At 47.8% G+C, this 27,635-nt stretch overlaps 1 protein-coding gene across 1 annotated transcript in view; it reads right to left on the bottom strand.

Annotated features, from left to right (window-relative positions):
* The window catches only part of DLEC1 (DLEC1 cilia and flagella associated protein), a 778,557-nt gene that overhangs the window by 493,504 nt on the left and 257,418 nt on the right, over positions 1–27,635 (bottom strand). Inside the window, exon 10 of the mRNA XM_029587026.1 lies at positions 18,858–18,942. Coding sequence (XP_029442886.1) covers positions 18,858–18,942 — 85 coding nt within the window. The remainder of the gene's footprint in view (positions 1–18,857; positions 18,943–27,635) is intronic.

Raw genomic sequence — 27,635 nt, 5'->3', positions numbered from 1 at the left:
TTTCATAAGTATATAACCAGTTTAACTATTTGAGGGTATGACAGCTTTCCCTTATCTGTATTTTCTGGTCTAGTGAGAATATGCTCCCATTTTGTTTTCCTAAATACAATATAGCCTATGTAAAGTACAAAAAACATCTCATGGTTATTAGTACATCACATATAGCAGTGCCAAATTTTAGGTTACTTTTAATATGCAGAGGAGAGAATTGTCTCTAATTTGGAAATTATTAGTTTTGCCTATCCCAGAATAAGCCATTGCCATTATCCAAACTAATTAATTCTGAATGCATGGGTATTTGAAGTACCACAGCTACCAATGAAGAAATAATTTTTAAAAATCCAATATAGATAGAGACCACGTGACCGATGAGTGAGTAACATGTCCTCTTAACTCGCTCCTGGGGCCCGCGCTCCAAAGACCGGCGATATTGAATATTAAAACGAGCCCGACTGGCCTTCTAGAGCTACCCGTGGCTTCCCAAACGCGCTGAGAAGACTTTTTTGACGGTGGCGGGCCTAAAATGGCTAGCAAGGCACAGCGAGAAAAGAAAACGTGTAGCAAGCCGACTGACCCCAAGATGGCGGACGGACCGCCGAGCCCGAGAGCGGTGCCAGAAAATCAGAGTGCACTGGTGGAGGAGGTATCCCGAGCAGTGGCAGTGGCTTTAGAAGGTAAATTCGTGGAGCTCTCCCAGCAAATCGCTGCCGGGAACGAAACCCTGATGGCTATCAAACATCAGGTGGAAGAAACGCAGCAGCGAATAGCGGTGGTAGAGGGGGAGGTGCAGACTCTGAGCCAGAAGCAGGATCGCCTAGTCAAACAAGTGGAAACTCTGGAAGCCAAACTTGACGACTTAGAAAACAGGGCCAGGAGGAGCAATCTACGTTTTGTAGGCTTTCCTAAGACAGTGAGTGACACGGAGCTACAACGGCTCCTGGAAAGCTGGCTTCCCAAAGAACTGGGCCTCTCGCAGCTTGTGGGGCAATGTACAGTGGAAAGGGCCCATTGCCTGGGGGCTAGGGCAGTCAACATGCCGAGACCGAGAGTGGCAATAGCCAAGTTTCTGAACTTTGCTCACAAAGCCGCAGTCCTACAGGCATACGTCTCACAAAAAAGGAAGGAATATTCCCCCATCTGTGCGGAGCTTCATAAACGCCAAGTACGGTTTAACTTGCAATACCCGGCTAAGCTGAGAGTGGAACATCAGGGATCCTGGAGGGTCCTGGACTCAGTGACTGCGGTGCAAGACTTCTTGAACAGCCTGTGAAATGGGTGAGCATAAGGCTTGGACCGGTTTCTGGACCTTATGAAAGCTGGACTAAGTAATCTGTCCCTTATCTGTGGTTTTGGGTTCCCTGTTCTTCTTTTTTAAGGGACTGTGTTTTAAAGTTGATGCTTATTTGATAACTGGGAGGGGAGCCCCGGAACGGTTCACAATGTGGTTCTTCATCCTCCTCTTTTTACAGGAGGTGGAAAGGTGCGGAGGCACACAATCTGGCAAGGAACACCATATTGTTGGTGGGGGCAAGTGGGGGAGGGGGAGTAGAACGCTGGTTCTGGTATGGGGGGGGAGGCAGATCAAGGTTTTTGAGGCGGCCGGCCCGATGTGACTGGCATTGTGACAAGGGCCACAAGAGTGTGGGTCTGGGATCCCTAGGCTGGGGGGGATTCAGGATCGTTTTACGAATCATCATTTCCTGTTTCTTGACTTATCAAGGCTATTGGATAAAATATGGCTGAGCTGACCCGGATCATTTCCTGGAATATTGCGGGCCTGGGCTCTCCCATAAAGAGAGCGAAGGTTTTGGCCTCTTTGAGACGTAATAGGGCAAAGTTTGCATGTCTCCAGGAAACTCATTTAAATGGAAAGGAACATGAAAAGCTGGCCAGAGATTGGGTAGACAAAGTGTTTCACTCCCCGGCTGCAGGCCGCAAAGGGGGGGTTGCAATCTTAATAGGCAAAGGAATAGCATTTGACCATATTTCTACCTATGCAGACTCTGAAGGTCGTTTAGTTCTCATCACGGGGCGGCTTTATGGGGACTTGGTAACCATTGCCAGTGTTTATGCACCCAATGTTTATTCCCACGGTTTTTTTGAAACACTGATGCACGAAATAACTAATAGGGTCGTAGGTACATTATATATAGCGGGGGATTTCAATTGCGTGGCTGATCCCACTATTGACAGATACTCTCGAATCAGAGCAAGCCCATTGAGGAGAAAGAAAGGGGTCTCCTATTTGTGCACTCACTTACAATTGATAGATGCATGGCGAGTCTTGCACCCGGAAGAAAGATCATACACACACATTGCCCGGGCACATGATTCCAGAACCTTGGCCTGTATTAGTGGGGCGGAGATTGGCCCAGTGGAGTGTTCTGATCACGCGATGATCTGGGTGGATGTCAAACGATGTACTGACACCCATGCCCCCAAACGGTGGAGATTCGCGGGACACTTAACAGGGGACATTGAATTTCAAACATATCTCAAGGAGAAATGGCGGGACTACATGGAGCACAACCACGCAGCTAAAGACAACCCGCTGCTGTACTGGGAGGCGGGGAAAGCTGTTTTACGTGGGGACATTATCGCTTTCCAAATCAGGAGAAATAAACTCCTTAATCGGAAGATTCTCGAACTAGAGGGGAGGTTCAGACGAGTCAGGGCGAGGTATATGGCAGACCCAAATAGTTCTACCCGAATGGCGTATAGAGAAGCATTAACAGCCCTTAATTGCTATTTGCACCAAAGAACGACAAGATCGTTATTTAATACTGCCCACAGGCTGTATAGATTTGGGAATCGGGCAGGTAAGCTCCTGGCAAATTTGATACGTGTCAAACGCGGACATAATTATATTGATGCGTTGATCGATGGGGATGGGAAGAAAAGGACCACAGCCACCGAGATATGTCACATCTTGCGGTCTTTTTATGTTCAATTATATACTGAGGAGAGAGGGGCCGGGGTACAGGAAGCGGAAGAGTCCTTCTTTCAGTCCTTAACGCTTCCTAAGGTAACACCGGAGCAATTAGCTATATTAAATAGCCCGATAACAGTCTCTGAAATCTTGGAGGGCATAAAATCTAGTGCGTTACATAAAGCGCCGGGGCCTGACGGGGCCTGACGGCTATAATGCAAATTTTTATAAAATTCTCACAGTGGAACTTTCCCTCCCTCTCTTGGCTTTTTACCAGTCTGCTACACAGGAGGGTGTGTTCCCTCAACATGCAAAGCATGCATTTATTACTGTATTGCCGAAGGGCGGGAAAGATCCTACTTCCCCAGCATCATACCGTCCCATTTCCTTGCTAAACTATGACATAAAATTATATGCGAAGATCTTGGCCAGTCGCATGAACATAATTTTACCCAGTCTCATATCACAGAACCAAGTGGGATTTGTACCAGGCCGGACGGCCAGTAAACATATAGCACGATTATGGCGGCGCTGGCCCATTGTAAATACACCCAGACGCCAGCCTTGGCGGTAGGGTTTGACGCGGAGAAGGCGTTTGACAGGGTCTCGTGGCCGTACCTGTTTTCAGTTTTGCGGCGCTATGGCTTCGATGACACCTTTATTTACAGCATAGCCCTACTGTATCAAAATCCCTGTTCTGCCATACTTGCTAATGGGGGGTCTCCAAGGACTTTGAATTACAAAGGGGTACCAGGCAGGGTTGTCCGTTATCCCCACTGTTATATATCCTCTCCACAGACCCTTTATTAAGATGGATCGATGAATCTAGGGATATTCAGGGCTTTACCAAGGGAGGGGGAAGCCTTTAAGGTAGCTGCTTTCGCAGATGATGTCTTAGTATTTTTGCTGAATCCGGAGTACTCCTTAGAGCGGTTGATGGCGTTACAGAATCACTTTGGTATATTCTCTGGCCTTAAGATCAATAAGGACAAATCCGAGGCTTTGGATGTTTTGGGAACTCTGAAGGGGAAGTGGCCAGGGGTTTTTCCCCTGAAATGGGTAGAGAAAGAAATGAGATATCTGGCTGTTTTTATTCCAGCAGATTGTTCCTCGCTATATGATAGTAATGTTATGCCATTATTACAGAAAACAAAACAAAGGCTGAAGGAGTGGACCTCCTTGCCTCTATCGCTCAATGGCAGAATACAATTGTTTAAAATGGTGGAACTGCCTCGTTGGCTCTACGTTCTACAAATGTTACCCATTCAATTACGCAGGGGCCACCTTGTGGAGCTCGAGAGGGCTTTGGGTCGATATCTCTGGCAAAATATAAGGGCTCGCGTCTCATTGGCTAAACTAAAGCTCCAGTGGGGGACGGGGGGTATGGGATGTCCTGACCTGAGACTATATAACCATGCATGCCTTCTTCAGCATGTCTATGAGTGGCTCACCTCTGAAGAAAGATTTTCCCCGGTGCGCTTTTTGGGAGGGTGGTGCGCTCCTTTTCGGTTGGGGAATTTGTTGCACGTATCGCACTACTACTCCCCGGCTTTATACAAGCTAACCCCATATGATTGCATGTCGGTCTGCGTGGAAATGGCTATGTCGCTGACTACACATTGAATGGACCATTTCGCCATATATGACTATAGTAGGCCACCCCCGGTTCACCCCTGGGATGGACAGCTCTGTTTTCTCCACATGGGCCACACAAGGGCTTTGTCACTTTCGACAATTGGTACAGTTAGTGGGGGAGTCGAGACTGCTACACTCTTTTGAGGACCTGCGAAGGGAATTTCATCTTCCTCGTCAGTCCTTTTTTGCTTACCTCCAGGTTAGGCACGTTGTAGAAAAAGAAGTGATACCACACTGGGTTTCGCTCACTTCAGAACATGTCAAAAAAAATTTTATTCCCCCGCCAGGGAGAGCACTCTCGTGTGTGGTTATAGCTCAAGGGCTGATGGAGGGCGGACAAATCCCAGTGTTCCCATGCCTAGCAGTCAAATGGACCAAGGAACTAGGAGTCTCTATCACCCCCAAAATGTTAGCCCAGTGTTTTCAGGGCTGCAAGGGGGTCTCGGACCATATGCTGCACAGAGAGTCATTGTTTAAATTCTATCACAGGGGTATAAACCCACGACATGGGCATTCAAGTTAAAGTTATTGCCTTCTGACAAATGTATTAAATGTAATGAAAAACCTGGTACGCTATCACATCTATTCTGGGAATGTACACGGATATCCAGTTTTTGGAGTGATGTATTAAGTGTTGCTGCCAAATGGTTACAAATTGAAATCCCTCTTGACCCGTTAATATGTTTGTTCACGCAGCGGGACAATATCCCTCAAAATATTCCGGATGAACAATGGGTATTACTACAAAAAATGTTCTTGATAGCCATAAAATCCATTTTGGAACACTGGACAGTAATGGAGGTCCCAACGGCTACGTATTGGAGAATACGGCTTCACCGTATGGCAACTTTTGAAATAATAACAGCCCACCGCACGTCCTCTAAGGCATATGCTCATGGTATGTCTGTCTGGAGACCGTATTTGAATGCACTAACCACCATCGCTCGGAACAATTTGTTGGCTCTGAGATGAACGCCAGGATGATAAAACTCTCGATGGCGTTTGCTGGCCTATGATGTCTACCAGCACAGCCTTGATCTGAGGGGACAGTAAGGGGTGGGGGGGGGGAGACACTGCTTGTTTTGTTCTCAGCAATAGTGTTGCTCTTGCACAGTTGCCATTGATGATTGTTATGTGTTGGTACGATTATTATGTGCACCTTCTCCTTATGACTGTTAAAATGACTAAATAAAGGTATTTAAAAAAAAAAATCCAATATACACGCAGCATTCAATATGTCAATATTGGCCTGGTTACTAAGTGTGCTATGTGGTGAGAAAAATCAAAGTTGCTGAAAAAAGATCAATATTTTTAAATAATCAGGGGCATGTTCACATTCTTGCTTCAGTGGTGTAGGACATTATTGGCCAGGGCTTCTGGTTTTCCAGAGCAAGGGCCACAAAATCCAGCTTTTACTGATGAATTGCAGTCTTCTGCAAAATCGTAGAAAAGTAGGGTGAGGGGGGCTTTGGGAACAGTTAAGCACCAGTACAGGGACCCTCCGAACCTCCATCTGGCCAGCAGTAGGAGGAGTAGAATAGTGGTTCTTCAGATCATAACTTCTCCCCTGCTGACTGGAGCCAGAATCACAGTTTGACCCATATGTCAATATGCTTGATGCTTGACTATACTGAGGAAGTAATATCATAGGATGAAAGCTGTTTAATAACGCTCGATTATAGCATTGAAGTTGAATGTAACTAGGTTTCCAATAACTGCCACATCCACATATCACATATTTCTTAAAACCTACTACACATGTATCTGCCTGATACCTATCTATACCGATGAAGTAACATCATGCGATGAGATCTGTTCAATAACTCTTGACTATAATGTTGAAATTGACTTATTTGCCTTTTTTACCTAAGATTACTATACATAAGAATACTTGTAACTTCAAATGACTTTACCGCTACTCTAACTCTCAATTAATCTGTGTTTGTTAGTTAAGAAATACTGTAAAGATGCCATTGAAGCAACTCTGTTTGTTCACTGTAAACTGATGTGATATACTAGTTTGAATGTCAGTATATAAAATCAAATAAATAAATACAGTGTTCCTCATGGTTCAAACTGCAATCTGGTCACAGGTAGCAGAAGGGAAAATTACAGAAGATGCCGCTAATCTCTCCTCCTGCCAGTCAGCTAGGAGGATCAGTGCTGATGGCAGTGGGGACTGATGAAGACAAATAGCTAAGGAGAAATTGGCTGGTGGGGAAGAAGGATTGGTATGTGAAATTGGGGGGGGGGGGATTGGCACAGGAGTAAGTGAGAAAGGACTGACAAAGCACGGCAGCAGATAGCGGGGATTGGGGGGCAAGGTATATAAGAGAAAGGAGATGGAGACAGGCCTCTGTATGTGCGTATGAAAGGGGAACAGTACTAGGGGTGGGGATGAAATAGAGGTGACCAGCTCAAGGGATGGGGTGAGAGAGAGGTGGGGATGAGAAAGAGGAGAATGGTGCAGAGAAAGGGCATTGGTGTAGGTGGGAGGAAGATGAAAGAGAGGGGGTTTGTACCAGGAGACTATGTGAGTGTATGTGTGTATGAAAGAGAAGGAAAGAGTTGGGGGAAGGTGTTTGGTATTGGGGTGTATGTGTAATGGGAGTATCAGCACTGAATGGAAAAGCGAAGGGAAAGAAGAGATACTACCTCCAGGCTCTCTCTATTTTTCCTCAAACTTCCCTCCCTCTCCTCTTATTCTCCCTATTCCCTCAATCCTCCCTTGATCTTTTCTTCATTCCTTTCCGCCCTCCCTCCCCATCCCTGACCCTCCCTTCCTCTCCCATTTCTAATCCTCCCTCTATTATCTCCAAACGCTCCTCCTTCCCCCATTCTCAAGATCCCCTCTTCTTCTCCATCCTGAGATTCCATTCCCATGCCTCACATTCTCTCCCTATATTCCCCCATCCCCTGAATTGATCGTTAAGATTTATTTATTTACTTATTTAATTATTTTAAAATCAATTTAGTGTCCACTCTTTCTAAATACAACATATCCAATGCGGATCACAATAAAAACATTCACAATTTTAAAGAGCCCCATTCACCACCTAAACAAAATCTAAAAAAAGAACAAAATAAATAATAACATTTATATCTTACTCCAAAGTGTAATACAGCTTATTTATTTATTAATTTATTTATTTTATTTATAGACTTTTCTTTGCCGACATTCGTAAGGCACATCATGCCGGCTTACATTGAACTGAAAGGAGGAGATACAATAAACATAAACCATATCATGTTCAAAGCTTATCATATAATCAATTAAAAAAACAACAACAAAAGGCCCACCCCTCTGTTGCGCTTCCCGGCTGCGCTGGCTCTGCGACCGGGCCTGCTTACCAGTGCTGCGACCAGACCCTCTACCAGTGCTGCCTCGAGTGGTCTTTCAACGCTTGATGAATGAGATCTGTGTTCTTTCAACGCTGTGGTCTTTCAATGCTTGATGAATGAAATCTTCCAGGATCTACTATACTCGTTTGTCGTCGTATATCTAGATGAAATACTGATCTTTTCCAAGGATCTAAAGTCCCACCGTTCACATGTTCAGACAGTCCTTCAGCATCTCAGGGACAACCGTCTCTATGTGAAACTAGAAAAGTGTATATTCGAGCAAACTCATCTTCCGTTTCTGGGTTACATTATTTCCAATCGTGGTTTTACCATGGATCCTGAAAAGCTTCAAGGAATCCGAGATTAGCCTCAACCTGTAGGCCTTCACGCCCTACAAAGGTTCCTCGGATTTACAAACTATTACAGGAACTTCATCGCCAATTACTCAACACTAGCTGCTCCACTCACTGCCATGACTAGGAAAGATAGTAACCACAAAGAATGGAGTCCCAAGGCTGAAGCCGCCTTCCCTGCCTTAAAAGAGGCCTTCTGCACTGGACCTTGTCTACGTCACCCAGATCCAAACCGCCCCTTCGTCGTCAAAGTCGACGCCTCTGCCATTGGGGCAGTCTTGAGCCAGTATTCCTCCAAGGGAGTCTTAATACCCTGCTCTTTCTATTCGCACAAATTTTCCCCTGCAGAACAGAATTATACGATCGGGGATCGTGAGCTCCTAGCGGTGAAGTTACCGCTCCAAGAGTGGCACCCCCTGGTTAGAAGGAGCACAGAGTAAATTCACGATCTTCACAGATCACAAAAATCTCGAGCACTTGAAGGAAGCCCAGTTGTTGAATCCCAGACAGGCTCGCTGGGCATTGTTCTTTGAACGCTTTCATTTCGAACTTCCTTACCTCCCTGCAGCCAAGAACACTCGAGTGGATGCTCTCTCCCGCTCTCTTGAACCAGAGGATACACCTGACGACCCAGCCTGCATAACCCTTGCAGTCACTAACACTGTGCCAGTGGGGAAGATGGTGGTTCCACACCGACTCCGCGAATGCGTCCTTTGCTGGGCTCATGACTCGAAGTTGGCCGGCCATCCCAGTCGGGCTTGGATCCTTGAAATGCTAAGGAGATACTATTGGTGGCCTAACATGGTCAAGGACTCCCACAACTATGTGGACTCCTGTCCCATATGTGCACAACAGAAACCCCCGACTGGCCGTCCATGGGGATTCCTCCAACCTCTCCCGGCACCAAATGAACCATGGTCGAGCATCTCCACTAACTTCATTACAGATCTACCTCCATCCAAAGACCACACGGTCAACTGGGTCATTACTGAACGATTTTCGAAAATGGGTCACTTGCTGAAATAAAAAATCTACTCACAGAAAACTTTCTTGCAATAAACACTAACAAGACAGAACTCCTCATCATCACGCCACACAAGAACATCACCGCTAACACCACACCTATCTCAACATCAGACCATACCCATTTGCAGCAAGTCCGCAGCCTTGGCGTTATGATTGACAATCACTTTTCCTTAAAGAATTTCATCTCGGCCACAATCAAAAATGGTTTCTTTAAGCTACATATGCTAAAAAGAATTAAACCTCTCTTACATGCTCAGGACTTCCGGACAGTGTTACAAGCCACAATACTACCGAAACTAGACTACTGTAACGCATTACTACTAGGTCTCCCGAAAAACACAATTCAACCATTACAGATGCTGCAAAACGCTGCCGCTCGCTTACTTACCAATACTCGCCGACATGAACACATCACTCCAGCTCTCATGTTCCTACATTGGCTTCCCGTAGCTTACAGGATTACTTTTAAAGTACTCTCACTCATCCATAAATCAACACACAACCAAGAGATGCAATGGTTTTCTGATCAGTTTATATTCCGCACATCTAATAGACCAATTAGAAATATCCACCAAGCTAAACTAGCCTCTCCACCACTCAAACACATCAAATACGTGTCCACAAGAGACCGTTCTTTCTCCATAGCTGGTATCAACATCTGGAACAAAATGCCCTTGGACTTGCATCTCGAATCCTGCCATAAAACTTTCAAACAAAACCTCAAAACCTGGTTGTTCAAACAAACTTTCACTCAATGATCATTGATTAATCTGAAATGCAGTTTTCATGTTTAATTTTTCACCAGCTCCCTGTTCATCTTCACTCCCCATGTTTGTTTCAATCTGCTAATTTCTCTGTTCTCCATTTACTCCTACTCTCCCTATGTGCAATATCTGTGACTTGACATTAACTTGACATTGGATTAGGCCTTTAACAGGTTAATGGCATATTTTCTCTCCGGCTTCGTTGTTGAAATAGAATATGCATTGGTTTTTATAGTTAAAGGAGTTATACTATGTACTCCTGAAACCTGTATTTATGTAAAGCCTGTTGCTGTTATTTGTTTACTTCCTGTATTACCTGTTGTATGTAAAGCCTGTTGCTAATTTATTGTTTACTGTAAACTGAGGTGATGTATATCTATACGTACCGCGGTATATAAGAATCTCTAAATAAATAAATAAATAAATAAATAAATCAATAAATAAATCCCACTCCAGAAGCTTCCCTCAGCTCCTGAACTGGCCAAACTCTTCCTCAAACACATGTTTCGCCTCCACGGACTACCCAAAGAGATCATCTTGGACTGAGGTCCGCAGTTTGCTGCCAAGTATTGGAAATCCTTGTGCAAGAAATTTGAAATCACTCTGAGTCTGACTTCAGCCTATCACCCCCAGGCAAACCGGCCAAGCAGAGAAAAACAAAGAGATCCTTAAAACCTTCTTATGTTCTTACGTTAATGACCAGCAGAACGACTGGTCCGATTTATTACTCTGGGCTGAGTTATCCCACAATACTCATGTCGCCTCCACCACTGAAGTATTATCCTGCTCCGTGGTATTCGGTCGCCAGCCAAGTCTGCCTCTACCAGTACCACTCTCAGTGCCTTCTCCTGCTGCACAGTCGACAGCCCAGATGATAAGATGTTTATGGAACCAAAAAGAAAGGCTGGGCCATGCCGCCGAGCGAGCTAAGTGCTCTACCGACGCTCATCATACCATACCCCTGTTCCGGCCAGAAGGTCTGGCTAAGCACCAGGCACATTAGGCTGAGACTCCTTTCTCAGCGACTCGCCCCCAGGTTTATTGGACTGTTTCCAATAATTTGATGCATTGGTGCTGTGACCTATCAACTATGACTCCCTGCATCCATGGGCATCCACAACACCTTCCACGTCTCCCTGCTAAAGCCATTGGTGTTGTCTTGGTCCTCTCAAAGGACTCCCACTCCCACTCAACTTGAGGCCGAACCTGAAGACATGCTCCAAGTCAAGGAAGTCCTGGACATCCGCCAACACAGATACCATTGGGAGTACCTCCTGTCGTGGGAGGGCTTCAGACCGGAGGAGAGCTCCTGGGAGCCCTCACATCACATCTACAACAAGAATCTCCTCGCTGAATTCTACCGTCTCCATACTGAAAAACCTAAGCCGGTAAGGGGGAGGCCTAGAAGGGGGGGGGGGGGGGGGATACTGTGGCACTTCCCGGCTGCGCTGGCTCCACGACCGGGCCTGCTTACTTGGCACGACCCTCTATGAGTGCTGCCTTGAGTTCCTGCTCTGTCCAACTCCGACCGCGTCCTCCACGGGCATCCCCGGCTCCCTCACGGCCTTCAGCAATGCAGCTCTCCTTGCGCCAGGGCTCGGCATCCTCCTCAGCATCGGCCCTGCCCCACTGGTGCTCACACATGCAGAGCCCAGCGTAATTTAAAGAGCCAACTGCATGAAGACCTCGGGTGGTGCCCGATTCTGACATCACTCATGCAAGGTATATATACCTCAGCCCAGCCCCTAGCTCAGGGCCTTGGCAAATCAGGTCTTCCCTGCCAAGGACTCGGGTGACATCTGCTTTGAACAGCGCTCACCCCAGATCGTGCCTCCGGCTGTCCGCGCCCTGGGGTACTGTTCTGCCCTTTGGCCCTTCTCTTCAGAAGCTGGGTCTTGGTCCGGCAAGACTAACATCGAGCACTGCTTAGGGTCGTACACTCCGGTTGTCTCTAGTTGCCTTCCTGCGTTCCAGTGTCTTGCTCCTGTGTCTCCTATTCCAGTCTCTCTCTCTTCCAGCGTCTCCAGTTCCAGTGTCTCCCGTTCCAGCGTCTCCTGCTCCTTTGTCTCTCCATTCCTGGTAGTATCCTTCAGACTGATCTCACGGTATTGACCTCTGACTATTCTCTGATTGCTGCCTGACCTGACTTCTGCTTGGAATTCTGACTACTCTTGATTGCCACCTGACCTAACCTCTGCCTGGAACTCCGATTACTCTTGACTGCCACTTGGAACTTGACCTTCTGCTTGACCTGACCTCTGCAGATTGACCTCTGCTTGACCTCTGCTTGACCTGACTACACCCAGATTGACCTCTGTTATCGACCCTGCCTGGCTGACCATTCTGGACTGATACACTGGCCTTGATTCTTGCTATACACTCGGACACTCTCTTCCGGCCTCCTGTGACCTCTGGACTTCCCTGTCTGAACACAGACTGCTCACCCTTGTTTGTAGTGGGCACTCCTTTGAACTTTCTCTCTCGGAGACCCTGCAAGGCCCACCTAAGACCAGGTGGCCCGGGTAACCAAGGGCTCAAACTGAGGGAACCCCGGGTTGCTATAAGTGAAACTCCAGCTAGTCTCTGTCTCCTCCTGTGCTCCGCCTCCTGGTGGCAGACGCTCTCCGTGTTCAACCAGAGGGCCTTACCAATCCTGCACAAGGCCAAGGGTCCACTCCCAGCGCAACACCCTCATCCTCCCAAAACAGATCTCCCCTCAAAAAACTCTATTAAATCCTCATCCATTTTTATCCTGAACCATATAACCATCTATTTCCAAGACCAAATACAGCCTCAGAGTTATCCCAAACAGTCATTATCAGATGTAGCATTAAAAACTAACAGATTATTGGAAATGCCTGGACAAATAATCATTTCTTAAGGTTCTGCTTAAAAAAGCCAAAATCTCAAATAGAATGCAACTCCTTGGGCAATCTGTTCCACAGGTCAGGAGATGGACAACAAAAAGATCTCTTTTTGATCTTGAATAACCTAAATTCGTTGATCGATGGGATAACTAGCTAGGTTTCCATAAGGAATCTCAATGTACTTCCAGGCACATACAACTTTAAGCAATCCTGAAGATATTTTGGAGCCTCACCAAAGATTGACCTAAATGCGAATATTAACATTTTAAACTGCGCTCAATACTGCACTGGCAACCATTGAAGACACTTCAATATTGGCATAATATGATCCCTAAATTTACAGCCAGCTGCAAAATTCTTGATCAGCTGCAATCTTCTTAGTCTTGAAAGATAAGCCACAATAGATATTACAATAGTCTAACCAAGACAATATCAACCCTATCAAAATATGGAGACTAGTGGAGTCCAAAAATGCCTACATTTAACGGATGGCATGAAGTTGTAAAAAACAAACAAACAAAAAAAACACCACTAGAGATAAATCTAGTATGTTCCTCCATTTTCACTTACTATCATGGATCACACCCAAATTCCCTGCCTGCTTAACTAGTGGCATTGAAATATCCTGAATATATGTCCGGCTCAACTCTGTAAGCTGGTATGATAGCGCAGCTACAGAGGAGTCAGGCTAGGCATTACTGGTGCTTCCACATTATTTTGTGGTGGCTCAGTACCCGGCACTGGTGTCGGTGGGGAACTCTTCGGTGCCTCGGGTGCAGAGGAGCACAGGACTCATGAACCCGGGCCCGCTTCGCAACTGGCTCAATGGACATTGATGCTGGTGCGGAATAAGTAACCCTTGGAGCTCGGCCCAGTCATTCTCCAGCACCGAGGAACTGCCTCCGATGTGCGGAACAGTAGCGATGTCTCCCTTAGCACCTCGCCCGGTCATTCTCCAGCACAGAGTAAGATGCCACTGATGTCCTGGATTGCATTGGTGGTGGACGGTCATCGTGCCGGTGATGATGATTGCTACGCTGCTTGGCCCGGTCTTTCTCCAGCGCTGAGGTGGATGCCCTCGCTGTCTTGGATGGCGAGTGGTGACAGACTGTCACCATGCCTGCACTGCTCCTGGCACTGTCTAGTGCCCTAGGATTATACAGAGCTTTGGTTAAGAACCTGAAGTATGGAGCGTTTTGTTTAATTGAGGGCATTGCATTTAGGTGCTCCGGTAGCTTTGACGATATTGATGGTGGCATTGAAGGTGGCATCGAGGGTATCATCGAAGGCATCGATGGAAGCGTCGATGGCACAGGCGGAGCACCGATAACATCGATGGCATCGACGATGGCACGGATGAAAACAACGTGGGCATCGATGGCATGGATGGAATCTACAATGGCATCGACCTGGGCATCGAAGGCCATCAACCTGGGCGTCGATGGCATCGATCTGGGCATCAATGGCATTGATCTGGGCATCGATGGAATTCATGGAGGGATCAGTGTCATCAATGTAAACACCGATGGCACTGACAGAATCGCTGCAGGCATCGATGGAACCAAAGGGGGCATCGATGAAAGCATCGGTGGCATTGATGGAGGGAGGACGGCATGGATGGAGGCACCGACGGCATCGATGGGGGCATCAACCGCAACAAAGGCACCGAGGGAATCAATTAAGCTATTATCACACTAGTAGCCATATATCAAATCTTTCAAGATGTACTCTGTAATGTACCTTCTGTTACGCGCCCCACGCACGGAACCGCTCACCTTCGAGGTTCCACAGCGGGTCCTGGTCCTGTTTCCTTCGCAGCCCTTGCAAGTTCAGCTAGGCCCCGGCATCCTGCGGCGGTCGCCGGGCCTTCGGCTGCACGCTCGGCCTCACGCGGGCCTCGGCGTCACAGCAGCTAGCCACGCCCCTTAAGCACGCGTGCAGACCAGCTGACCACTGTGATGTAGGTTCCAGGGCGGGGCCTAGTTCTGCAGCGCACCCTAATTGAACTCATGTTAAAAGAAAGTTCCTGGCCTCACTTCCTTGCCTTGGCAATTGGGTCGGTTTGTTCCTGCTTGCTTGTTCCTAGTCTTGTTCCATGATCCTTCTGTCCCAGTTCCGTTCCTGCTTGTTCCTACTTCCTAGTCCTGCTTGTTCCAGTGTTCGTTGTTCGTCTCCCTGGTCTTATCTCGGACTGTTCTTCTGGTTAAGACCTCAGCTTGTTCCTGATCTGCCTGCCTGCCTGCCACCTGCCCAAGACCTCAGCTTGTTCCTGACCTGCCTGCCTGCCTGCCAAGACCTCAGTTGTTCTGACGCCTGCCCGCCTGCCCAAGACCTCAGCTTGTTCCTGACCTGCCTGCCTGCTGCCTAAGACCTCAGTTTGTTCCTGACCTGCCTGCCTGCCCAAGACCTCAGCTTGTTCCTGACCTGGCTGCCTGCCACCTGCCCAAGACCTCAGCTTGCTCTTCGACCTTGCCTGACCTCTGGATCTTGACCCTTGCTTCGATGACCATTCCTCAGACTGACTTCTGGACTCTGACCTTGCTTGATTCTGGCGCTGTCCCTAGCCTTGTCATTGCCATCTCTATTTTGGTTCGCTCTCCTCCAACCTGTTTCCAGCCTCAAACCCGATAGCGCTCCTCTAGCATCTGTGGGCACGCTGGACTTACACTCTCCCAGGAGACCCTTCGAGGCCTACCTGTCCAAACGGCCCGGGTCCCTATGGGCTCCTCCCGGGGGGACCTCGGGCTTCCAGTAGTGAAGCTCTACACTGCCTCTGTCTCCTTCCATGCTCCGCCCCTGTAGACAGTCCCTGTACTACCACAGGACAAGAGTCCACCCTCAAGCGCAACACCTTCCTTGTCACCAGTAAGTGCTGTAGGGGATGTATTAGGCTTGCCATGTCATCGTTCGTCCATATTCTAGGTATTGACACTTCTGCTTTGGGCCTTTTGCTTGTCAGCAGTAGCTGATTTATTTGTGCCATGGCTGTGTCTTTGATAGTATGAATTATATCTGCTGGCATGTCACAGTCCCAAACCTGGTGTGGACTCACTTGCAATAACCAAGAGAGGAGACATGGCAATCCTTGTGAGGTGACTAAAGGATGACTTAGAAACTGGTCACCTGCTTTAGTATTGTGCAACAGCAAACCCTTTCAGTCATGTACTAGTATCACAAAGCCATATTAACATGCCATGCTTATAGCTACTTGGGCTTGAGAATGAAAATACCTATGTGTGTATAGGCAAAATTGTGGTAGTAGAGTGATGATGAAGCCAATCGGTTGGCTGCTATGGATGCAGATACCTTGCATGTCCGTGCCTGAATCTTTTAGTATACATTATGCTATTATAGAGAAATACTTTAGAAATAGTTCTTGGGTGTGGTATCACAAGGTAGGGGCTGGCTCAGGGAAACTGTAAATTAAGAACAAAAGTAATGTCATACTTTTGGCATTTGTTTCTTCTCAAGTCAAGAGTCACAATGAGGTCCATTTTCAGCCACTGTGCAGCTCGGCTAGTCAGCTAACTAGCATAGTTTATCCAGCTATCTTTAGGACAGGTTTGTAGTCCAACCAGAGAAAGCTAGATAAGTTATCTGGCTGAATATTGGCAAGTAGCGTTTTTCAGACTTATCTAGCTATGTGCCACTACTTAGCCAGATAAATCGGCTTTTATCTGGATAAGTCTGAACTTGTGAGACTCGTGGTTTTTACATTCACAAGAATTTGTTCGTGCATATGTACTCATTTTATAACTTACACATATGATTTTTGCGCAGATTATAAAATACAATAGTAAATTATAGAGATGTGAATCGTGTGATCGATCGTCTTAACGATCGATTTTGGCTGGGGGGGGAGGGAATCTGATCGTCGCGGTTTTGTTTTTTTTTTTTTTTTAAATCGTTTAAATTGTAAATCGGGGGAGGGCGGGAAAACCGGCACACTAAAACAACCCTAAAACCCACCCCCACCCTTTAAAATAAATCCCCCACCCTCCCGAACCCCCCCAAAATGTTTTAAATTACCTGGGGTCCAGTGGGGGGGTCCCGGTGTGATCTTCCACTCTCGGGCCACGGCTGCGTGGCCCGACGTCACGAGCGCAGGAGATCGCTCCCAGACCCCCGCTGGACCCCCAGGGACTTTTGGCTAGCTTGGGGGGGCCTCCTGACCCCCACAAGACTTGCCAAAAGTCCAGCGGGGGTCCGGAAGCGACCTCCTGCACTCGTTGCCGTATTGCAAAATGGCGCCGGCCGTATGGCCATATTACCGTATTGCAAAATGGCGCCGACCGTATGGCCGTATTGCAAAATGGCGCCGGCCATACGGCAATGAGTGCAGGAGGTCGCTTCCGGACCCCCGCTGGACTTTTGGCAAGTCTTGTGGGGGTCAGGAGGCCCCCCAAGCTGGCCAAAAGTCCCTGGGGGTCCAGCGGGGGTCCGGGAGCGATCTCCACTCGTGACGTCGGGGGACAGGAACCAAAATGGCGCCGGCGCTACCTTTGCCCTGTCATATGACTGGGCAAAGGTAGCGCCGGCGCCATTTCTATTAACGCAGCCGTGGCCCGAGAGTGGAAGATCACACCGGGACCCCCCCCACTGGACCCCAGGTAATTTAAAACATTTTGGGGGGGATTCGGGAGGGTGGGGGATTTATTTTAAAGGGTTGGGGTGGGTTTTAGAGTTGTTTTAGTGTGCCAGTTTTCCCGCCCTCCCCCTTCCCCTCCCCCTCCCCTGATTTACGATTTTTGACGATAAATCGGGGGAATTCCTATTGTATCGCGCCTCTAACGATTTTTTACGATTTAAAATATATCGGACGATATTTTAAATCGTCAAAAAACGATTCACATCCCTAGTAAATTATTGTGCTCCCACATACATGCTAAATGAGCACATGCAAGCAGTTTTGAAAGTTATCCTCCCTCACCTTAAGCCTTCTAGGGCAGGGAACTATCTACTGTACTTTACTGTAACATGCTTTGAACTTGGAATTGGAAAGGTGAGGAATTAAATCTCAAAATCAACTCTGTACCAGACTGAATAAACCTGATGCGAAAGAAGGACAAAAGAAATATGAACAATTTCAAATACTATGGGTTATGGTTTTCAAAAGTGAGCAAAGCAAATGTGCAAGCAACTTTCGAAGCAAGAATAACCAAAACTATACATTTAGCAAAGTTTTCAGAGTTCTGATACGAAACTCCTAGACTCATTCATTCTCTGTTGTCAATATAGTTTTTAGAGAGATGCATAATGGACTCTATGGGCCAAGACCTCATGCTTCTTCTCTGGCAGAGATATAGTTATCAAACATCTCAGTGTTGCTTCACAAGACATCTGGCAACAAGATCACAATTCAATGATAAGAAGGAACCCTCTTTCCTGTTTTTTTTACAACTTATCAAACGCATACAACAGCAATATAGTGAATTCTTATATTTCTGATACATCTGAGGGCATCAAGCTCAAAATCAATGGTGGTCAATAAGAATGAAGAAGTAACAACTCGATTCAGATAAGTTCGTTTCATAATTTTAAATTGAAATATTATTGCTAGAAATTTGGAAATTATCACCGGGTGAATGAATGCATAAAAAAATCTTTAAAAAAACATGGACTGACCTATGATTAAGTATAAGGCAGAGTGACAAAGGTACTCTTTACCACACAATGATGCCTATTATGAAGGTCACTGCGCTTGATAAGTTGTAAAAAAAAACAAAACAGGAAAGAGGGTTCCTTATCATCATTGAATTTGCAATTAGTTTGAGCCTTATTCCATCAAAAGTACATTATCTTTCTGAGCCATTCCTAACAAGATCACAATGCCATCAAAGAATGCATACAAATAGTTTAAAATCAGACATTTCTTAGTTATTTGTTTCATTCTTTTACACATAAAACCCACTTTTTGAGCCATGGCAGAGTATGCCCTTACCTCATAAGTCTTTCCAATTTCATATTCAGAGAAAATTACAATGGGAGGATTAGACAGAAATACAGGAACAGGCAATAAAGGATCACTGGAAGAAAGGAATGAGAAAATCTTTCATAAAGGTAGCAACAATAGAATATTTTTCTGAACAACTAACATAAAACTGAAGATGATTCCCACTGCCTCATACTGAAAAAGGTGAAAAAATTAAATCTTACCTAACTCTTACTAAAATATCTTACAGAAGCTTTTAAGTATTTTATTTTTTGGTGTAACTATTGTTTTTAATCTATTTTATGGTGTATTGTTTGTAAGGGTCTATGATAAAAAATATGAATGTACTAATTGTAATCCGCACTGAACATATTTAATGGAACTGCGAAATATAAGAATAATAAAAGAATAAATAATTTTCATTCTTTTATTTCTGCTACACCAGTCCAGAACATTTGGGTTTTATCCTGCTTTCATCTGATGGAAGCAGATGATCGGGCATTTATTTATTTATTTTTAACATTCTAATGACATCACTACATCTACATAAACTAGATACAGAATGAATTAGCCTGTAAACTACTGTCAAAACTACTTCTGAGACTCTGCAAAATAATGTAATCAAATTTTTTGTTTTTTATAAGTATAGAAAAACATTTGCTTTGAGATTTTCCTTTCAAATCCTTTTTTTAGGTGGGTTTCTAGACCAGTATATCATAAATAAATGAAAGAAAATCATTAGGTAAAATTAAATATTTTCTTCCTTATTTTTCTGCTACAACATTCTAGAATGTTTGGTAAATAGCAAAATCCAGCTATTCTGGATGGGATGTCCATAAACCTGCTGAAATTTAGAGATTACTTACCTGATAATCTCCTTTTCTTTAGTGTATGCAGATGGACTCAAAACAAGTGGGTATAGTGTGCTCGTGCTAGCAGTTGGAGAAGGATCTGACGTCAGCACGGGTATATATGCCCCCACAGGAAGTGCAGCAATTCAGTAATCTTCCTTGTAAAAGCTGTAGCTGACCGATCGATTAAATGAACAGGATTACCCTGACCGATTGATAGTAGCTGGAGACCGCCAGTGTTCTCAACCGGAAGGCGTCGACACCCGGCAGGGTGGATACCCTATCATAAGAAAACATGGCTTACCGTGAGTCGGTGAATCCCCATGTATGCCGGCAGCCGGGCGGGATGCTGAGTCCATCTGCATACACTAAGGAAAAGGAGATTATCAGGAAAGTAATCTCTACATTTCCTAGCGTGTAGCAGATGGACTCAAAACAAGTGGGATGTACAAAGCTACTCCCGAACTGGGTGGGAGGCTGACCGAGGACCGTTTAGGATTTGCCCTCCGCGAATGCTGTGTCCTCCCTGGCCTGGACGTCCAGACGGTAGAATCTGGAGAAGGTATGGAGGGGAGGACCACGTCGCTGCTTTACATATCTCTGCAGGCGACAGCATCCTAGTTTCTGCCCAAGAGGCTGCTTGCGCTCTGGTAGAGTGAGCCTTGACCCGTAGAGGCGGTGGTTTCCCTGCTTCTACGTAGGCTGCCTTGATAACTTCTTTGATCCAGCGGGCGATGGTTGCCCGTGAGGCCGCTTCCCCTTGCTTCTTCCCGCTGTGTAGGACGAACAGGTGGTCCGTCTTTCGTACTACTTCTGACATTTCCAGGTATCTGGACAACAGCCTGCCGATGTCGAGATGGCGCAGTATTTGACCTTCTTCCGACTTCTTCAAACCTTCCGTGGTTGGCAAGGATATGGTTTGGTTGAGGTGAAAGTGTGAGACTACTTTGGGTAAGAAGGAAGGAACCGTGCGAAGATGGATAGCCTCTGGAGTGATTCTGAGAAACGGATCACGGCAGGACAGTGCTTGTAGCTCTGAGATGCGGCGTGCTGAACACACAGCCAGCAAGAACAACATCTTCAAGGTTAACACACGGAGAGACAGGCCTCGAAGGGGTGTGAAGGCAGATCCCGCTAGAAATTCCAACACTAGGTTGAGGTTCCAAAGGGGCACTGGCCACTTCAGTGGCGGACAAATGTGTTTGACTCCTTTCAGGAAACGTGAGACGTCTGGGTGTTTGGCAATGGTGTTGCCGTCACTCCTGGGACTGTAACAAGACAGCGCTGCCACCTGAACCTTGATGGAGCTGAGGGACAGACCCTTCTGAAGTCCATCTTGCAGGAAATCCAAAATGATAGGGATTTTAGTGGCATGTGGATTGGTGCTGTGAGTGTCGCACCAGGCTTCAAAAACTCTCCAGACCCTTATATATGTGAGTGATGTGGAGAACTTGCGTGCGCGGAGAAGTGTATCTATTACCGGCTTCGAGTATCCCCTTTTCTTCAGTCTAGCCCTCTCAATGGCCAGACCGTAAGAGAGAATTGAGCTGGATGCTCGTGTAGGATGGGACCTTGCCGTAGCAGGTCCCTGTGTGGAGGCAGGGGTAGAGGATTCCCTGCCAGTAGTTTTCTCATGTCTGCGTACCAGGGTCTTCTTGGCCAATCCGGGGCCACTAGAAGAACTAAGCCTTTGTGCCGCCGAATCTTGTATATAATGGCGCCCAGCAGGGGCCATGGAGGAAAGGCATATAGCAGGATCCCCTTAGGCCATGGCTGTACCAGGGCATCGATCCCCTGGGATAGCGGATCCCGCCTGCGGCTGAAATATCTGGGTACTTGAGCGTTGGACCTGTCTGCTAATAGGTCCATGCCCGGCGTCCCCCACTGATCCACAATCATCTGGAAAGCTGTGGGCAACAGCTCCCATTCCCCTGGATTTAGGCTTTCTCTGCTGAGGAAGTCTGCCGTGGTGTTGTCCTTCCCGGCGATGTGAACGACAGAGATGTCCTGGAGATTCGCTTCCACCCAAGTCATCAGGGGGGCTATTTCTAGGGATACCTGTTGGCTTCTGGTTCCGCCCTGTCGGTTGATGTATGCCACCGTGGTGGCGTTGTCTGACATCACTCTGACCGCTCTGTTGCGAAGTCTGTGGGCAAAACGCAGGGACGCTAGCCTGACTGCCCGTGCCTCTAATCGGTTGATGTTCCACCTTGACTCTTCTCTGTTCCACCGGCCCTTGGGCGGTGAGTTCTTCGCAATGTGCTCCCCATCCATTCAGGCTGGCATCTGTAGTGAGCAGGGTCCAGGTTGGGGAGGACATTCTTGACCCCCGGCTCAAGTGGCCAGGCTGCAACCACCATCTTATCCGATTCCGCACTCTGGCTGGTAGAGGTATGGTGTGTGGTTGTAGTTCTGTGATTGTGGGCTCCACTGAGATAAGAGGGCGCGTTTGTAATGGTCTCATATGCGCCCGCGCCCATGGTATCACCTCCAGAGTTGGATGCCCTAAGGCCTACGGACCTGTAGGTAATCCCCCAAGCTTTGTGGGTCACGGGGCCTGCGTCTCAGCAGGGCCTTGCAGGACAATTCCGGAGCTTTAATCTTCTCTTGGAGGTCAGGCTGATCTTGTTTTCCTGGAGTGTCGAATTGAATCCCTAAATGAGCTCTTATCACTAGCCAGGACTGGAGAAGGCTGTAGGGAACTCTTGTTCCTTCAAGTTTACTACCAATCCTAGGGCTTTCCAGGAGAGCAATAACTCTGTTGGTTGCCTGGTGGCTCTTCCTCCGTGACTTTTGCCCTGATCAGCCAATCGTCCAGGTAGGGGGTAATGGACGAGGATTCCTTCCTTCCTGAAGTGCCGCCGCCACTACTACTATGACCTTGGTAAAGATCCGCCAGCGAGGGCTAACCCGAAGGGTAAAGCTCGGAACTGGAAGTTGCTGATTTCAGAGACTTTGAGGCGTCAATAGCGCTGGTGATCCCAATGGATTGGGATATGCAAGTAGGCTTCCGACAGATCTAGGGAGGTGAGAAACTCCCCTGGCTATACTGAATTTTTGACAGACCGCAGAGTTTCCATGCGAAAGCTGGGGACCCGTAGGTGTCGGTTGACTGACTTGAGGTCCAGGACGGACCTGAAAGTGCCCTCCTTCTTGGGTACTATGAAATAAATGGAATAATGCCCAAATTTATCTCCCCTGCAGGCACTGGGATTATGGCTTTTAGGGCCAGGAGCCTCTGCAAGGTAACTTCTAGTGCCGCCTTCTTGAGAGGTGAACAAGGAGATTCCACAAACTTGGCCGGCGGAAGCCGAAGAAAATCCAGGTAATACCCTTCTCGGATGATGGCGAGGACCCACTGGTCCGAGGTAATCTCGATCCACCTGCGGTAGATGAGGGTTAGCCTGCCCCCTATGGCTGCTACCCCCGGATGGGTCGGTTGATTGTCATTGTGGATTGCGGCCGGGACCAGAACCCGAGCCGGTTCTCCTCTTGCTGTGCTTAGCCCGAAAGGGCTGGCTCCTGGCCTGAGAACGAGGTGCTTGGTAGCAAGCCCTGTAAGGGTTGAAGCGCTGAGAGTTTCTACCTCTGGATGGTCTAGAAAAAGAACGCTGGCTCCTCCTTGAACTGTCTTCTGGTAGACGAGGTAATGGAGAGGCACCCCATTTATTAGCCAATTTCTCGAGATCGTTGCCGAACAGTAGGGATCCCTTAAAGGGCATTCTTGTGAGGCGCGTCTTGGAGGAAGAGTCGGCCGCCCAATTACGTAGCCAGAGCTGTCTCCTGGCTGCCACTGAGGATGACACTCCCTTGGCTGCCGTACGGACGAGGTCGGAGGCTGCGTCAGTGAGGAATGCGAGAGCTGATTCCATGTCTTCTCCCGGGGTGTTGTTTCTAGCTTGCGATAAAACAGGAATGCGTCACCATGGTGCAGCAGGTCGCGATTCGTAGGGACATGGCTGCTACCTCAAAGGCTTGTTTCACAATGGTGTCCATGCGCCGGTGATGTGCATCCTTGAGGGCCGCTCCCCCCTCAACCGGAATGGTGGTGCGCTTCACAATTGCGTTAACTATGGCGTCTACCTTGGGGCACGCCAGCAGCTCCTTGGATGCCGGGTCCAGAGGTTACATGCCTGACAAGGCACGACCCCCTTTAAATGCGGCCTCCGGCGCAGTCCATTCCAGATCGATTAGCTGCTGTGCTGCTTGTAGGAGGGGAAAATGGTGAGCCGTTTGGCGCAGGCCCTCTAACAGGGGGTTCATTTTAGGGTCCCCTGGGGTGTCCTGGCCCGGAATAGCCAGTTCTGATAGGCATTGTGAGACCAGGCCTGGAAGATCCTCTTTCTGAAAGAAGCGTCTCATGGTCCGATAGGGTTCTATCTCCGAGGGAAGTTCTCCCTCTTCGGGGGGCTCATCATCTTCCTCGGAGCAATCCGAATCCCCATAAGTGGGGCTTCCGGGTGGCGAGTGCCCGTGCCTAGGTCTCGAGGGTCCAGGAGCCGGATCATCCGGAACAGAAAAGGCCATTCGAGGAGCAGATTGCATCTGGACAAAGGCGTGGATCCCCTTGAATAATAATTCCACCCAGGAGAGTGAGGCCGGATCTGGCCTTAGGGGCACCAGGTCTCTCGGATTCCCTGGCTGCTCACCGCGGCCTGCTAAGTCCGGAGTGTTCCCTAAGGAACCGCTAGGCTGGGACCGGTCCGGTCCTGGAACTCCCATGGCCTCTTCACATTGGGCACATAGTGAGTCTGCTTCCTCGCTCTGTGTGGCTCTGAGGTTGCATGCTGAGCAGAGGCTTAGAGCTCTTATGCCTGATTCTGAAGGTGCCGGCTCTGCGGGCGTATAGGCTCTCTTATGCTCCATATGCTTTGCAATATGTATCGCCTACTAATATGCGCTTGTCTTATGAGTGTGCACTTATCAACCTGCGCTTAGCTGCATGCGCCTATGAACGGGCGTCTTATGGACGTGCGCCTAAGAACGTGCGCCTCCCAACAGGAGGCGCACGTTCTATAGGAGCTCGATGCGCCTATAAACGGGCGTCTTATGAACATGCGCCTAAGAACGTGCGCCTACCAACGGCGTCTTATGAACGTGCGCCTATGAACGTGCGCCTACCACCGGCGTCTTATGAACGTGCGCCTATGAACGTGCGCCTACCAACGGCATCTTATGAACGTGCACCTATGAACGTGCACCTACCAATGGGCGTCTTATGAATGTGCGCCTATGAACGTGTGCCTATGAACGTGCGCCTAACCTAGCGGCATGCGCTTAGCCAGTCTGCGCCTATCCACATGTGCTTAGCGACGGGCGCCTATCTCAGCGTGCGTACAGCAACGTGCGTCTAGGTGGCGAAGGCGAGTAGCCCGGTAAAATGGCGACCTCCTTGGCGGGCTGCCATGTAGGCAGGCCCCGCAAATCCTCACTTCCTCGGAGACCACAGTAAAGATGTACGCCTTACCTTGTCTTCGGCACTTCCCGGCTGCGACCCGGGCGGTCTCCGGCTGCGGGGGGAGAGGGTGAGTACCTTCACCGCCGCGCTCGAGGAAGTGCACCTGCTGCCTCTAGGCTGCGCCCGAACTCGTCTCGCTCGGGGGCCAAGTCCTCGCCGGGGACCGAGGCTGCCTCTATGCCAAGCCCGAGCCCTTCTCACTCGGGGGGCTAGGTCCCTGCTGCGAGTCGGCCACCGGACCGAGGCTCCTACCTCCGAGGGACCACGGAAGTCAGCTCGGGAAACTCAACTGGGGGAGGACCGATTGGTATCACCGCAGGAGTGCGGGGCTCGTCTTCAGTAGGTTTCTTCTGGGAATTTAGTCGTTTAGAATTTGGAAACACGCTCAGGAGCGTGAGGTAGCTCCCAAACTGCTTTGGAGACGGAAATTACTGAATTGCTGCACTTCCTGTGGGGGTATATGTACCCGTGCTGACGTCAGATCCGTCTCCAACTGCTAGCACAAGCACACTATACCCACTTGTTTTGAGTCCATCTGCTACACGCTAGGAAAGGACCTTTACTCCAAAGCTAATATTCCTTAGCGAGAATATCCAACCTGTTATGCTTTGTAAATGTATGTAATATAGGACAGGAAGCAGACAGCATAATCCAGTTCCAGGCAGCAATCCAGGAACGTCCAGGAACGTCCAAATGCAAGCAGAGATCAAAATCAGGGAGAACAAGCCAAGGACAAACAAACAGGGGGGAACAATGAAATGACAAACAGAACAAGGCCAAGGAAACCAAGAACATGACAAGTAAGACAGAGAAGGGGAACCAAGAACAGGAGGAAGAAACCACAAGGAGAACTCAGGGAGCAACAGGAAACAGCAAGAAACGAAGAAACAACATGTACTGAAGAACAAAAATGCTCAGGAAATCTGTTGCCAGGCAAGGTGCACTGGATGAGGTGTGCTTAAATATCCACAAGGGGAGAAATCATCTTAGCGCGACTACTGGGCGATTCCACTTAGGTGCACACATAGTATGCGTATGTGCATGTGCACCTTAGGTGCTCCACTTTGGAGTCTTGTTGGCAGACTGGAATGGCAGTGTTCATGGAGACTGGATTCTGGTATGTTATTCGCATAGGGGGAAGTACATTTGGGCCATAGGTTCTAACATTCATGCTCTCCACACACAAGCTTCACACTGGTTCACCGGGTTTTTTTTTTAATCCTGTAACTTATGTCCTAATTTTATTTTATATATATTTTATCTGTTATTTGATGTAAACCAGTGTGATGCTGGCACGAACGTCAGTATATAAAAATAAATAAATAATAAAAGCTTGCTCACATTTCCACATGCTCTCAGATGCATGCTCACAATCTCTCACACACTTGTGCTCAAATTCTCTCACAAGCTCACACTCAAGCTTATTCTCTCATATGCTCTCATATACAAGTTTGCTCACATTCACATACATATGCTCTCACATACACAAGCTCACTCACACTCGCATACAAACTCACATTCATGCACACTCACTCATATGCTCCCTCTTGCTCTTTTTTCCCTTCCTTATCACTCACCCTTCTCGTCCCTTTCATCCCCTCACTCACTCAGCCCCCTTTGCTTTCTTCCCTCATTTCTTTCTTTCTCACCTACCCCTTTCCCTTCCGTTACTTCTCACTCATTTACACCCTCCCCTCTCATGCCATTCCCTCTCATTAGCTTACACTCTCCCCTCCCAATCCCTCTCACTCACCCCTCTTTTCTTCCCTCCTCTCACCCCCACCCTCTGAGTCTCTTCTTTCTTCCCCAAGAGGAAGTCATAATCTAGCGCCGGCCCAGGGTTTATCTTTCTGCATGCAGCACATGGGATCCCCTTGGGCACGTCATAAATCCAACTGCTGTAATATTCTTATTGCCCACAGGGCAACTATGCTACCAGTGCCATCTTCTTCTTGCCCACAGGAACTGCAAGTCATAAATCCAATTGCACTTCCGCCACCGTCTTCTCCCAGGGCCTGGGAGCCCCGCAGGCGCATCATAAATCTGTGCTGCTGCTGTCATTATCTTCTTCCTGCTCGCAGGGGGTGGGATCCCTGCAGGTATGTCATAAATTCATACCGCCACCATCTTCTTGCGGGGGCTGGATCCCCTTGATTAGGTCATACTGCTGCAATCTTCTTCCTACCTGTGGGCCCTGGGATGACCTTGGGTATATCACAAATATGCATCATTACCGCACATTTTGCTGCATCAACATGTTGCCACTTAAGGCGGCTTCTTCACCCTGCTTAATGATAGAACTGCCCATGGGTTACCCCTTTTCTTCATTTCCATCCTTTAGCCATTATCTCATGCCCTTTTGAATTCCATTACAGTTCTTTTCTTCACAACCTCCTCTGGGAGGACATTCCATGGATCCACCACCCTATATGTGAAGAAATATTTCCTTATGTTATTCCTGTGTCTACCCTCTTTGAG

This window comes from Rhinatrema bivittatum, chromosome 2 (genome assembly GCF_901001135.1).
Source record: "Rhinatrema bivittatum chromosome 2, aRhiBiv1.1, whole genome shotgun sequence".
NCBI classification, from domain to species: domain Eukaryota; kingdom Metazoa; phylum Chordata; class Amphibia; order Gymnophiona; family Rhinatrematidae; genus Rhinatrema; species Rhinatrema bivittatum.
Note: the sequence above shows the minus strand (reverse complement) of the source record. Positions and strands in the feature narration are given on the sequence as shown.